General features: G+C 29.5%; 1 protein-coding gene across 1 annotated transcript in view; it reads left to right on the plus strand.

Annotated features, from left to right (window-relative positions):
* The window catches only part of LOC107457427 (multidrug resistance-associated protein 1-like), a 74,156-nt gene that overhangs the window by 21,711 nt on the left and 36,733 nt on the right, over positions 1 to 15,712 (plus strand). Inside the window, exons 10-18 of the mRNA XM_043052285.2 lie at positions 166 to 231; positions 2,291 to 2,428; positions 4,900 to 5,046; positions 6,465 to 6,549; positions 7,637 to 7,830; positions 9,080 to 9,256; positions 10,303 to 10,470; positions 13,397 to 13,587; positions 14,703 to 14,850. Of these exons, the coding sequence (XP_042908219.1) occupies positions 166 to 231; positions 2,291 to 2,428; positions 4,900 to 5,046; positions 6,465 to 6,549; positions 7,637 to 7,830; positions 9,080 to 9,256; positions 10,303 to 10,470; positions 13,397 to 13,587; positions 14,703 to 14,850 (1,314 nt within the window). The remainder of the gene's footprint in view (positions 1 to 165; positions 232 to 2,290; positions 2,429 to 4,899; positions 5,047 to 6,464; positions 6,550 to 7,636; positions 7,831 to 9,079; positions 9,257 to 10,302; positions 10,471 to 13,396; positions 13,588 to 14,702; positions 14,851 to 15,712) is intronic.

Raw genomic sequence — 15,712 nt, forward strand, 5'->3', positions numbered from 1 at the left:
ATATATACTTATATATATATATATATATACATATATTTATATACACATATATTTATATACACATATATTTATACACATATATATATATTTAATGGATTTATATATATTTTTAAGCATTTAATTAGGTAACTATATTTCCATTGTATTTTGTTTCTATTCAAACAGGAAGAACAAATGAAAGTCAAGGATCTTCGTTTAAAATTTATGAATGAAATTCTCAGTGGAATAAAGGTAAATATTATTAAAATTTTAAAAATAAAAGCATAAAAAAATGATTTACTTTTTAGATATATGTTTGACATTTTGAAAAATATTGTTTTTACGATCAGCTTAACCCATAAACTAAGTTTTGCTCATTGTTCATAGAATCATATTTTTATAATTAAAAATATAAAGCAAAATGTATTCTTTTGATTTCTTTCGTGGACAAATAAATTTCATTTGAAATATTTTGACGATAATTACATATAAGCATACACATTACTGTACATTGATTGTATGTCAATTCGTTTATGCACTAGCAGAATTAAAAGACATAATTCGACATAATTAATAGACAAAAATAAGACAACTGTTACGAATCAGAATTTAATTTTGTTACCACTTTAATCTTCCTGAAAAGGATTAAATGTGTGAAAAAATTCCCAGTCACTTAAATTTGTCAGAATAAAAAAAACTGCTTGAAAAAATATGGAAATATATCTTCGCATAACCAAATCAATAGTTCCTTTCATTATCTACGACTGTCACAAATACGTGCCAGCAAAAAGCCCTATCAACCAAGGTAAAAAGATGAAACTGGTAATCAAAGTAATTCGTTAGCAGCTTATTTGTGGGCGGAGTTATAATTGTTTGATTTATTTAATTCACCATTAGTTTGTTCAAAATAAAACTAATTATACTTCGAATTAACATTGATTAAATGTATGATTAAACTAACAATAATTGAAGTAAAAGCAAAGTAAGTCTGTCTAATTAGCAACGACTACATTTAAGTTACCGTTTTTTATTTAATTACAACTTGATTCTGATTTTACACGAATGCTTTTTCTAAATCACCCGTCCCCAAGGGGTTAAGAGTAATTTTCAAAGGAGAAGACAAGTGTATATACACGTATCTAATCTAATTCATTCTTTAAACTTGTCCATTCAGGCAAAAATAAAATAAAATAAAAATATAGGTGCTCAAAACCGTATCAATCAGGGTAAAAAGATAAAACTGTTCTTTAGCAGTTTCTTTGTGGGCGGGGTTATAATTGTTTGATTTATTTAACTTACCATTATTTAGTTCAAAATAAAATTTTTTAGTTATACTTTGAATTATTATTGATTATATATATGATTAAACTAACAATAATTAAAGTAAAAGCAAAGTAAGCCTGTCAAATTAGCAACGACTACATTTAAGTTATCGTTTTTTTATTTAATCACATCCTGATTCTGATTTTGTACGAATGCTTTTCTGAATCACCCGTCCCCAAGGGGTTAATATTTTCAAGATGAGCGAGTCATGTATCAAAAGCGAGTCAGACCGACCACTGTTCTAATGCTCCTCAGTGATTCACAAATCATGTGTTAGAATCTTCTTTCCTACGGATTAGCCGCGGGAAGGTTTCGAGGTTCTCCTCTCCATGTAACTCAAATGCGGATAAATTCCATCAAAAAACTCTACTACGAAGGCTAGCCTGTGATTTTGTTTGTATAACTATTAATTCTGGAACTCCCTTGTCATTTGGGTCTTGTCTATATATAACAGACGAAATATATATATAAAGATATAAATAAATAAAGAGTTGTGTGTGTGTATTTTAACAAAACCAAAACTTAAATAATAATTAATACACAAACTCTAAATACAATTAAATAAAATTTCTAAATGAAGTGGATAGATTTGTTTTCCGTGGTTAATGTATACCCCTATTCTTGTTCTTACCATAACACAAATCTATTTTATCTTCGAAAAGGAATTGAATAAAACCATAATTCTTTAGAAATGTGTAAAATACATATAAAAATTGATTAACTACCAGTTATATTATCAAATATATTTTTATATAATTTTCTTGTTGCGTTATCAAGACGTAAAATTTATAATAAATAGTTAAGTATAAAAAGAAACGGTAGTTATCTTATGACGAGATCAATTGTTTTATCTAGTTTAAAAACTGCATCAACATTTGCATCTTTTTCATCTTGAAAAGCAATATTCCGTAATAAATCTAATGTTTGTCAATGAGGGTAAAGATGGCTTAAATAAAACCACTTTTTTAAAATTTTTCTTTTATTTCAGATTTTAAAGCTTTATGCTTGGGAAGTAGCTTTTACAGCTAAAGTGTCTGATGCAAGAAGAAAAGAGCTCAATCTGATACTGTACTCAAAGCTATGTGCAGTAGTTAATACTTTTGTTTTTTATTGTGCTCCTATATTGGTGAGTTTTATCAAAATACTTCCCTCATTGATATAAAACTTGTACAAAGTTTCCATTTTTTAATCCAATAAGAACTCGTTGCAGGACTCGTAAATTAAATTACCTGCATGCCCGGGGTAAATTAAAATTTCGATCATGTCCATATTTTTTAATCTCATATGCCCAGCCTGGTATGTAAATTTTCAATCAGAAAGCCATAAAAATTGCGAATATCGCTTAGTTTACGAAAGCTTCGATTACGCTGAGACGAAAAGCACCAACCTGACGGTGAGCCGTGATGGCTCATTGAATGGAGCTTTCGTCTCCCAACGAGGTGACTCAGGTCATCACCTCCTACATCAAAAAGCCTCCACACGGTCCTTTATAAGTAGTACGCGCAGACTGTTTAAAAAATGAACCTGTTGTGGGCATGAACCCACAACCTTTTATAAAGGTAATTGAGAGAAATTCATCATATATATTTGAGAATTGAATCTGTAGTGGTTGACAAGTGAATAAAGCAAACCAATAATATTCATAAATAAAATAAATTTTTAGTCATATATTTGCTACCACTTTCTTATTTTAACTAGATTTTGTATTAAGTGACTCGTTCAGAAAGTGGATATCCTTCACAGTGGTCTGATCGAACTACTTATAAAATACCGTGTGGTGGCTTTCAGTTATAGGAGGCGTTGCTCAGGTTCGAATCTCAGCGGTAGCTGGTTGATACGAATTCTGCTCCCGGATCCTCCGCAATGAGAGACGCATCAAGGATTTAAATCCCTTTACGATTGCATGTTTTCGCGATTTTTCGTTCCATGTAACGCAAATGCTTGCCAGTTCCATTAATAAGTCCTCAACAAAGACTTGTTTATCTCAATACTTGATCTAGGAATTCTTTTGGGTTGGCTTATAATTATTTTCTTCCTTTGGGTTGATAAAATTTGCATATTTTTTCATATGTCTAACAACAATAATGTGGTGTTGGTTAAATCATTTCATAAGCTGTATTTTATTACCTCAGCATAAAAACATCTATGAGTTTGTAATATTCCTGAAGGTAAATTGTTTTGACAAAAGCAAGGATCAAGGATTCTATATAACCTCTTATAATAAAATAAAAATTGAAAAAAAAATGGTTGCCGATTTACTTAAAACTGTCATACACGCAAAATACTTAACTTTCACTTTAACTTATAAATATTAGATTTACCGGAAGTTCTGATCACGGAAGTACGTGGCTCATTCAACAGTTATGCAAAGTGTTATTTTAAGAAAAGAACGTGTTTTACCCTTATTACCCTTTCTATAGCCGTGGCAAGTATACTTACCACCATTTTTTAAAGTTCATGTTAACCTTTTTACCACTTTTAATTTAGGTTTCCATTTGTTAATAACTTCAGCTTTCTTGAATTGCGTTTGAATAAAATTGGCAACCACTAGTTAGTTTAAGAAAACGTATAAGAGTTATAAAATGCTTAATTCCTTTTGAAGTTTGGAGCATTTATAAAATTTATTTTATAAATAAAGAAATATAAAAGTCAATAAGTTCCTAATAGGTCGTGGTAAATATACTTACCACCAAAGAAAAAAATGGCATTAAATTTAAATAAATTTTTTTATAAATTAAATGAGTTTTTCTGTCCTTTTATCAATTACTATTCTTATATCAATTTCAATACCAAAAATTCTTTAATTTACCTTTACTAGAAATTAATGGCCCATTAAAGGGTTAGCTCAATAGTAATGTTTCAGCTTAAAATGACTTAAGGCCCGAAAGAGCATGTACATACACGTTCAAACTTGTATCCCGGCAGTATCCGCGAGAACTAAGACATCTGATGCATATATTTAAGTGTATATGCTTTACCACTATTTTCTTATAGAGATTCCTTCTGCATACTTGAATAATAGGGCTGACACAATTTTCTGGAAGACCAATAACAGCGCTGCTATTTTTGCATCTAAATATCGTTACTTTAGTGTTAATATAACTCATACCTGTCAACTCTCCCGAATTTTGCGGGAGATTTTATTTTCATATTTAAAGTGGTAGTAAATATATACTTTTTTTTTCTTTTTTAAATTTAATTTTTAAATGATTTTGATCACCACTATTCTTACAAAAATTAAGCTTATATATTAATATGCGTTACTATCATCGTTGTCAACTTAAGGTTTCTCAAATACAACGTATTTGTTTGCTTGAAATTGAAGTTTTAATTCCATCTTAATACCATTGGGAAAAATGATAATGGAAGGGATTAAAAGTTGGCACGTCTGATATAACGTTGTAGGTAAAATATCTCGTTTCATCCAAAAAAAAAAAAATGAAATATGTCATAACTCTGTTATACCACTGCATTAATTTTAAAAGGAGTCTTCTACGCCTGTAAAAAAAGACACGAGCTCATCTTAAGAAGAAAACAAGTTCTATACTTAAATTTTCTTTTTAAAATAAAAATGTATGTTTTTTTTTAACACCTTAGATTTCAGTTTCGAGCTTTGCTACTTACTTGTATATGGATCGGAAAAATGTCTTGGATCCAACAAAAGCTTTTGTTACAATTACCCTCATGGATCAACTGAAATATGCCATGTTTGTTTTGCCTGAGTCTGTATCAGAACTTATTCAGGTGATTATACTAAAGTTGTGAATATAGCTTTTGATTTAAAATTCAGTTAGATCTTATTTCTGTCGAAACTATTTTTTTGTATTGATGAAGAATAGTTTAATGGAAATTTCTGTTTATTTTAAAAAAAGAATGTTAAAATCAGATAAAATGGAAATACAGCTCAAATATATATATTTTAAATTTTTTAAATCATTGAGAGAATTACGTTCCTACCATAAAATGATACTAACAAAATTATTTTTAATTTCATGAAAAAATTGTGAAAAATATCATATTCTCTAATTTAACCCTTTCGCGCCGACTGTCACAAATACGTGACAGCATAAAACCGTATCAACCAGGGTAAAAAGATAAAACTGGTAATCAAAGTAATTCTTTAGCAGTTTATTTGTGGGCGGAGTTATAATTGTTTGATTTATTTAATTCACCATTACTTTGTTCAAAATAAAACTATTTAGTTATACTTTGAATTTACATTGATTATATATATGATCAAACTAACAATAATTAAAGTAAAAGCAAAGTAAGTCTGTCAAATTAGCAACGATTACATTTAACCCCTTGGGGACGGGTGATTCAGAAAAGCATTCGTACAAAATCAGAATCAAGTTGCAATTAAATAAAAAACGGTAACTTAAATGTAGTCGTTACTAATTTGACAGACTTACTTTGCTTTTATTTTAATTATTGTTCGTTTAATCATATATATAATCAATGTTAATTCAAAGTATAACTAAATAGTTTTATTTTGAACAAAGTAATGGTGAATTAAATAAATCAAAAAATTATAACTCCGCCTACAAATAAACTGCTAAAGAAATACTTTGATTACCAGTTTTATCTTCTTACCCTGATTGATACGGTTTTTTGCTGTCACGTATTTGTGACAGTCGGCGCGAAAGGGTTAAGTTACCGTTTTTTATTTAATTGCAACTTGATTCTGATTTTGTACAAATGCTTTTCTGAATCACCCGTCCCCAAGGGGTTAATACTCAGCACTTACAATATTATAGATGAACGATGTTATTAACTAATAAATACTTTCCTTTTCTTTCTTTTATATTTTTTGAGTAGTTTTTCATTTTCTTTCTTGGATATTTCTTAGAGAGGATTTTCATTTTCTTTCTTTGATATTTTTAGAATAGTTCTTCACTTTCTTTTTTGTTTTTTGAATAGTTTTTAATTTACTTTCCCTGATAATTTTAGAGTAGTTTTTCATTCTCTTTCTTTTACATTTTTTGAGTAGTTTTTCATTTTCTTTCTTGGATATTTCTTAGAGTAGATTTTCATTTTCTTTCTTTGATATTTTTAGAATAGTTTTTCATTTTCTTTCCTTCATATTTTTTGAATAGCTTTTAATTTACTTTCCCTGATAATTTTAGAGTAGTTTTTCATTTTCTTTCTTTGATATTTTTTAGAGTAGTATAGCCTTAGGACGTCTCAGAACTTTTTTTGCTGCTGAAAATGCGGAATCAGACGTTATTGGCAATAATCCGGATAAAGGTAATCAAAAGTACTATTTTTATTGATAAGCAATCAAGGAAATACTCTGTTTTTTCCCTTTCCCAGTACAAAGGATATTTGCTGTTTAATGTCAAAGAATCTGTTTCATTTTTAAAGAAATTGATATTTTTTAGCTCTGATCTTCTGAAAATATAAGAAATTTTACAACTACAATAAATAAAGGCAGCATTCTAGATTATTATTAGTTAGTTAATCTTTCACCATCATCAAGTTATTATACGTTTAAAAATATTAGATTGTTTTTCATGAAAAATACGGTTGGTTTAATGAGACAGAAAGTAATACTTTGAAAGAAAGTTTCTGTTCTGTTTAGTCAAGCTGGGCTCTTGAGGCCAATAATGGCTCTTTTTCAATTCATCCTGTAATGAAATCATAAGCAAAAACAATAGACAGATTACATGAAATGCTGCAATTAAATGGCACATAAGGATAAGGTAGTGTGATTAAGGTAGAGAAAAAAGAATGGCACTTTGCCATGATAATAAGTAACAAATAATTGAATGTATAGAAAAGTGCAAGACATATTTACAAGTAGGGAAACGAAAATTACAAGAAGGAAAAATATTTACAAAACACGGGAAGAATTAGCAAAATTCAAGATGAGAAATGACAAGTTCATAAAAAAATTTCATAAACAAGAAAGTGTACCTCTGTTAAAGAAGAGACCCGACCGTCGTGGTTATTACCTCTCGTGTCGGGTTGCTCTCTACACTGAAAAATAACTCGGATTTATCTCGCTAAACATAGTTAGAAAGAAACATTGAGAGATAACAATGGAGGATTAACGGTTTATTCCTTATTTTTATATTTAAGTGTTAGCAATTTTTTTCATAAATTTGATTTATGATAATTTGTGATTACCTCGTCACATAATTTAAATATGTAACTAAGGCCTTAGAATTTCAAGAAGTTTTGGGAAACGAATACAGATTCTACTCCCCTTGATTGTACTTAATCTAGCACTAAAATTTCTTGAATGGTAACAATCTGTTTTGAGTTTAATTTTGATACAATCCCTTACAGAAGATAATTTCAGTGGTAGATAACATAAGAATTTATTCAACAGGTGATATTTTGACAATAAGAAAAGCGTCATTCAAATGGGCAGGAGAAGAAGACTGCACTCTTCATGATATAGAATTGCACATTCCTAAAGGTAAGTTGGTTGCTGTTATTGGACCTGTAGGATCTGGTAAATCATCTCTACTCTCAGCAATGCTTGGTGATATCAACCGAATAAAGGGATCAATAGACATCAAAGTAAATATTTTTTAAACAGTTGCAATATATATATATATATATATAATAGGCAAATAATATTCGAGCTGAATACTTTAAGATATATATAACCAATAGTATGCCTTTTCTGAAAATAAATTATTGAGAAACGCTATAAATTACGCAGTGAATTGTCTTTCTACTGTATTGCAAACGCGATTAATCGTTTCAACAACGAGTTGTGCCCGAGATGAATTGTCATCGGGACGGATTATGCTCACGACAAATTATGCACGCAAAACCTCACTGACGCCTTTACATTTGTCCACTTTTAAGATGGGCAAGTAAGTACGTAGTATTTAAGTACCCTGATGAAAAATCGTTCATTATAAGTATCTTTATATTAAGCATTTTATGCTCAAAGCTTTATAGAGCGTTTCTAAATTTTTATTGTTGCCCGTAATGAACTTTTACAGTTCTTCCAAAGTTCCTCAAAAGTTTGCGAAATTTATCATATAAAATGTCTTTCTTTAGGAACATAGGATTTGCTTTGTAACGCTTGAAATTTGTTATGTTAGAACATAAAGTTTGCTGTGTATACTTTAGTCTTTCTTTAGGAAGATAGGATTTGATTTGTAACGTATGAAATTTGTTATGTTAGAACATAAACTTTGCTGTGTATACTTTAGTCTTTCTTTAGGAAGATAGGACTTGATTTGTAGCATATGAAATTTGTTATGTTAGAACATAAACTTCGCTGTGTATACTTTAGTCTTTCTTTAGGAAGATAGGATTTGATTTGTAACGTATGAAATTTGTTATGTTAGAACATAAACTTTGCTGTGTATACTTTAATACGTTACAATGAATAAAGCGCAAATAATGGTACATTTTGGACCTTTATTTTTGTTTTAGTCAGATCATTTTACTTTATTCAATACACTTTTTGTTTTTACAAATTTATCATGAAACTCTCTTGATCACCACAATAAGTCGGTAACTTGCAAAAATCTGACCTCTTACGTAGTTAAATTATTTAATTTTACGTGATTGTTAAATAAGAAATTTTTTCTCACTTTGCTAATTAGTTTACTACCCCTTGAATGATTTTTGTGGACCATTAGAGGTCCTGCAACTGCTGATACAAACAAACTTAATTTCTTAACAGTAAAAGCATTGTTAGTTTGCAATAAAATTAACTTACAACACATTAACTTACAATAAAATTATTGCGTGTTAATGTTTTTGTTACAGGTGTAATTTAGTTCTAACGTATGCGCCTTTTTTGCAGGGTAGTTTGGCTTACGTCCCACAGCAAGCTTGGATTCTGAATCGTACCGTTAAAGAAAATATTCTAATGATGAAGAATATGTCAGAGGAAAAATACAATAGGGTGTTAGATCTTTGCTGTTTGAGGCCTGATTTGGAGATTCTACCTGCAGGAGATAACACCGAAATCGGAGAAAAGGTAATATATACACTGCCTTTCAGTCAAATTTCACGTTTTTTCAGGAAAATTTTATCCACTATTTGTTCAATAAAGCAGAAATATTAAAAAAAAAATGGAGCAATTAAAAGCATCTCTTCAATGTTGTCCGACATGCCAACAATATGCATTATTATTACGCATGCTATTTGAGAATGATTTTACGAAGTCGTAGTTAATTCCTTCATTTGCTTAAATAAATCGAAAGGTTTATTTAAGGAAATAAACCTTTAGAACATTATTTTTAAGATTTTAGAACATTTATTAGTTTTAAGATTTTGTGTAAATATTTATATTAAAGAAGTAATATGGATATTTAAAAAAGGCTGCCAACAACTATGCATCTTGCAAAATATTTTAAAGAGTGGTACATCGATAAGAACTAAAGCTTTCAGAATTTTTGGTAACTTTACCAATATTTTAATTAAAAGCCTTACACAGGAGGGCTTAAATTAAATGGCTTTGCAAGTTCATTTGCTGCTAACGTTTTTAAAAATTCACCAGCACTTTAATAAAGCGTGAATGATATTCTTTTCGTTTATTCTATATTTTTTGCGCATAAAAAAAAAAAAAATTTAACATATCGGTTTTCAAATGCATGTTACCTTTATACTTTAAAAAAAACATTATGAGATATATCTGAAATATTTCAAACAAACTAGAAACTCTAAAAAAATAAATTCTAACTAGTTGAAATATTTGATTGTGGTTCAAGAAAGAACGGTTAAACTATTTAAACTATTTTTGAGTTTGTTTTGAAAACTAAAGGAAATCGTTTGATAAATTTTTTGTTCGAGAATTTTAAAATATGCTCACCGGATAAGCTCATCGTCTTGACAGAAATCAGGAGAAGCGTCTTATAAGTAAGTGTCATAGCTTTCTATTTAAGCAATGGAGGTAAAAAGTACAATCGATTTTATTTTGTAAGCAAATATTATTTAAACAATGTAAACACTTAAGATTTTCAAATGATTTGCTTTTCAAATAATTATTCTTTTATGAAATTGATAAAATGCTACGTTTTGCAGGGTGTTAACTTGAGTGGTGGACAAAAACAACGAGTCAGTTTAGCACGAGCAGTATATCAAGACAAAGACATTTATCTGCTAGACGACACACTCAGTGCTGTGGATGTCCACGTCCGCAAAGCCCTATTCGATGATATTATTGGAAATGGAGGATTGCTTAAGAAGAAGGTATAGTAAACAACGATTCACCTAACCCTTTGCACTCGGAGAACTTTAGAATGCTGTTTGAACTAATCTAAGTATAAACTAAGAAATAATGCATGCGGGTAATCGGACAATAATTAGTATGAGGAATTTACATACTCAATATGTTTAAGAGGTTAACGGAAGTAGTTAGTTTGATTAGTGCTAAATCACTATAAAATAAAAAATACAGTATTTTTATATAATGTTTGAAATTCTTAAAATAATGCGTTTACTAGTTATTAAGGGGGGGGATTAATTTTAGAGTAGTAACTGTTGATGGCGGTTCAGAAGCGACGTTGTAGTCTGATTGGAGCACTTTTGATTCTGGGAAATTTTTTTAACTAATAAAAGGGAGATAAGACCCTTAAAATCTCATATATCACCAGGGCTAAAGAGAATAGAAGGGCTGGTTCACTCCTTTGAAGAAACCCTCGCCGCGCCAAACCTCCGATTTTCCTCCGTGACGTCACGTTGGCGCAAAACTTGAACTTTTACTTCAAGAACGGAGCTTTCGGTCTAACTAACTCTTTACTAAAATTGGAGCATTCCTTTGTGTGACATATTCCAAGACATTCGTTGTTTTTTATAATGATTTTCCTCAGTTTTTTAAAGTAAATTATAAAAATTTAAAATTATTAACGAAATGCCAATTTGTGCGATTGCATCTTGCAAAAAATAGTTTCCAAAAATAATAATATTCTAGGCAACATTGAAGATATAATGCAAGACTTAACTTCCATTCCTATGTCTTAGGATGTTAACCTTAATTTGGGAAACAAAATGATTAATTCACAAGAAAAAGAAAGTCTAAATTATTTTGCCGGATACATAGCATTTCGTCTTAAAAATATTGATTCGAAATTAGGAATACCATCTTCTCAGTACATCCAACAACAGGGGAGCAACACGGAATGGATAAATCTGTTAACTAAGGGATGATTATTTGTTTCATCAGCGGAATGGATGGAAGTGTGTCAGGAATTTGAGAACATTTTTCAAAATGTGCACGGGACATTTTACAGAAAATCAAAAGGACTTATAGGACATCAAAGAACTTATAAATGAATTAGAGGGACGATATCCAGCAATAAATAAAGCAGAAATACGCTTATTTTGTTGTCTAAGAACTTTTATAAGAATTCGCCATCTAAACAGAAACCGACCCGTTACTTCAAAAAGAAAGGTAGGCGAAAAAATTAAAAAATGGATAAAGTAAAAAATAAAAATAAAAACTTAAATGAAAAGTATAAATTATTAATAGTTAAAATTCTTCTAATTTCATAACAGTTAAATAAGTTTTGAATGTAGTTATTCTACATATTTATAATTTTTTTAAAATTATATTCTCCAAATTAAAACATCTATAAGCAATTGTAAAATTTCTAATGTTATTATGAAAATAAATTATTATTTTATTTCAGTAATTAGCGTTTAAGGTTGTAGTTTCCTAATGATTAAGTATGAACAAATTACCATTAATTCTAAATTTAACAAAACTTTACAAATTATTGTTATCGAACAATATGTAGCAGGAAAAGTATTGATATATGCTTCATTTCTTTGTAACAGTAAAAGTTAAAAATGAAAATTTTGAAATAAAGTATTTATAGCTTCATTTACTACAACTAGTAAAATATTTTTATATGTTTAAAATGGTATTTATTTTAATATTATGGCCAAGAAAATTTTTTTGAACTATGTTTATGAACAGAACTAATGTGTTAATTGTGTAAAGTTTTAAAGCTAATATTCAGAAAAAATCTAACTTATTTTTACAGAGAGAATGATGCAAAGTTATCATAATATCTTTGCTAGCGATCTCCGAGATCAATGTATACAGTGACGTCATGAGGAGGGAAATCGTAGCTTCTGAGAGCGGAATGAACTAACCCAGCTCCGAAAGAGCAAATTGAGATCGAAAATTTTAGTCAAGAAGGAATATAGCAAGTGCGGCCTTAGACATTAAGTTCTAAATAAAGTGACATAATTTAGTTCTTTATATTTTAAAGAATAGTGGTTAAATGCTTAAAAGCTATTGGTTTTACAATTAGTGGTTTTAACATTTGTTGAATTAATGTTGCTATTGCGCCGGAAAGAAGTGAAATATTAAAATATTTAATAGAATATTTTTGCCGTTAATTTGCAAAATTTTAGATAAAAATTACCGTATATTTTTGAATATTTTTTTAATATTTTTATAAGCGCAACCAATGCAATGAGGATGATGATTAATTTAATATTTTAAAGAATTAGATCAGAAACTTTTTCTATCTTCTTGAAACTATAGTTTTTTTTTTCATGTTGACATTTTGCACAATTCTCTTAAATATAATTTAGTGCTCTAGATAAAGGTGATCAAAATGAAATATAACAGTCAACTGTAAAAGTAAGAGTAATAAAATCAAAAAAAGAACTAAAAGTGTTTTCTTTTGACTGCTGTGCTTTTGAAAGCATAAAGTCCATACAATCTATCAAAAATCTTTTTTTCTTTAAAAACAATATATTAAAGTGACTAGGTTATAAATAAAGCTTGCCTCACAGTGAACTGATCGTAAGGCATGTTGGTCACTGAATATATCAGTATCACTGGGTGTGTCAGTCAGCAGTATATAATCTTGTTTTTCAAAAACCAAAATGCAAACAAATTATTGCATTTTAACTTCCCAAGAGCAATTCAAAGCAATTCTGCTCTAATTTGTTTGCATTTTGATCATTTGAAAAAAAAAATTCTTGGCTAACTCTTGGTTCACTTGAATTAACTTTTTCCTACATTTTAAATTTTGAAATTACAAATAAAGGTTACACAGAATTCCCCATGAAGCATTTTCTCTGCAGTGTAGCGCCTTTTAAAATATCTATAATTATACTTTAGTGAATTAAGTATTAATGACATGAACTCTTTTGACAGACAAGAATACTTGTTACCCATGAAGTGTCAATATTGCATAAAATGGATATAATAGTCAGCATGAAAGATGGTAGAATCGATGAAATTGGCTCATATCAAGATCTGCTGAACCAAAATGGATCTTTCATGGAACTCATTCAAGAACACACCAGCCAGAAGAATTTAGAAGAAAATACAGATGAAAATAAAAAGTAATTTTTACCATCTTTGTACTGTAGTTCTTCAATGAAATAATTTGTTTATTATTTTGAAAATGAGCATTTGTAGTAATAATTTTACTTGTACTGTGAAACTTTTTCCCCAAAAATATTCTTAAATTGACACTTGTTTGTAGTTAAAATTTTATGTTCTTGATGGTAATCCGTTTCCGGGAAGCCGTCAGATATATATACCTAAAGTTAAATACAGATGCTATACAATATTGACCTTAAATTTGAAAAATCTGTTATTTGATTACATCCATAAATGTAGTCGTTTCCAAATTATAGAATTTGATCTGTAATTTGGTCCAATCCCAAACTCAATCTATGTAGATTATTAAGTTCATATATGAAGAACTGAGTGGAGGAAGCGAATGAAATTTTCAGAGTGAATGCAGGAAAAAAAGTGCGAAAAAGGAAGAAAAAAAAAAGGTTTCTAAATTAGAAAACGGGGGTAAAATTTTTTAGCCATATTTTATTTATCACTACTTAAATTGAATTGCTCAAGCCTAATGCGGATAAGTTATGTTAAAAACAGAAAAATCAAAAACTATCTGCTACTTTAAACTTACGCATATTTATGCGAACACTTTGTATTATCTCTTCTGTTTAATAAATACTCCTGAAATTGTCACTTTCGTACTTCATTCACTAAACGTATAAATGTTGTATCGGGGTGACCACAATATATAAAATATTAAAAAGTGATGATAACTGTTTCATAGGGTTATATTAAAAGTTATAGGCTTTAATTCTTACCTAATTTTAAGAACAGTCTGTGAGAATGGCCGAGCTGTCAGGATGCTTGATTGTGAAGCTAATGGTTGCTGGTTCGAATTTCGTTCAGGGCATGGATGATTTGTTCTGTACGTTTTTCCCTGTTATGTGATGTGGGAATGGAGCCAATTTCTAAATGGATATCTGTAGAGGAGTTGCTGCTTACTTTTCAACTAAATGCTGCTCGCTTTTCAACATGCTTTTTTCGACTAAAGTTAAAAGCGTTGGCAGAAAATTTTCAATACCATTATTATATTCTTAAAAAGATGATAATTCAGTCCATCCTTACTGACAATCACGCTAAATATATTTCTAATTTATCTTTTTAGAATGCTGTGCAGGTACATTTCAACTGATTCAGCTTCCTCTAAAACGTCAGATGATGGTGCAAAAGATCAGGTTGATCCTACTGCTGATAAACATGCATCAGAAAAAACCTATCGTCTCATTGAAGACGAAAAAATGGAAGTCGGAAAGGTAACCATTAAAGGCATACCTGCCAACTTTTACGCATTTAGCGTAAAATTTTATTTTATTTCTATATTTAAAGTGGTAGTAAAATGTATTCCTTGCATGTATGTATTCCTTGCATTTAAAAACTTAATTTATAATCTTCTTGACCACCACTATTTTTAAAAAAATTAAGCATATATATTAATATGCATTAGTGCCTTGATAGTCCATACAAACCTTTTTTAAACACAGTGTACGCTTCCGCCAAAAATTATAGTTTAAATTCCATTAAACTACCACTGGGGAAAATCATCCTCGAAATGATTAAAATTTGGCAGGTATGTAAAGGTTACATTCTATAGGATTTAACTTTAAACTTAAATTTATAGCGTTGTATTTATCCATTTAGGCCTCAGATGTCCAGTTCTACAACAACGAACGAACGATCATTGTATTTGGTTTACAGTGTATCCCCCCTCTCTTACGCTGATATTAACATACAGAGAACATAGATGCCAACTGCTCCGGACCCGCCATAATCATTTAAATAACGGTAAACAACTACAAATGAATATTAGCAAATATTCGACTAATTTTGTTTACTTTTTAAGCGGTGTCGCATGGCTTTATAGTAAAAAGTGGCGAATCATATAAGCCTTTGAATTATTTAGAAATAGTGGTGAATAAAAACCTAATTAATTGAATTTATTAAACCAAGATTCATACATTAATAAACTACCATTCTATAATATTTATTTGCTCTCCGGAGCAAGTTGGCATCTCTGAGAGAAAATCAAATCTAAATACATAGATGGCTGCTCACTTTTTTCATTTTAACCAGTGTATATATCTATATATGAAGCAAAATTTTAAGTGCAAAGCTCTT

Source organism: Parasteatoda tepidariorum, chromosome 9 (genome assembly GCF_043381705.1).
Source record: "Parasteatoda tepidariorum isolate YZ-2023 chromosome 9, CAS_Ptep_4.0, whole genome shotgun sequence".
NCBI lineage: Eukaryota > Metazoa > Arthropoda > Arachnida > Araneae > Theridiidae > Parasteatoda > Parasteatoda tepidariorum.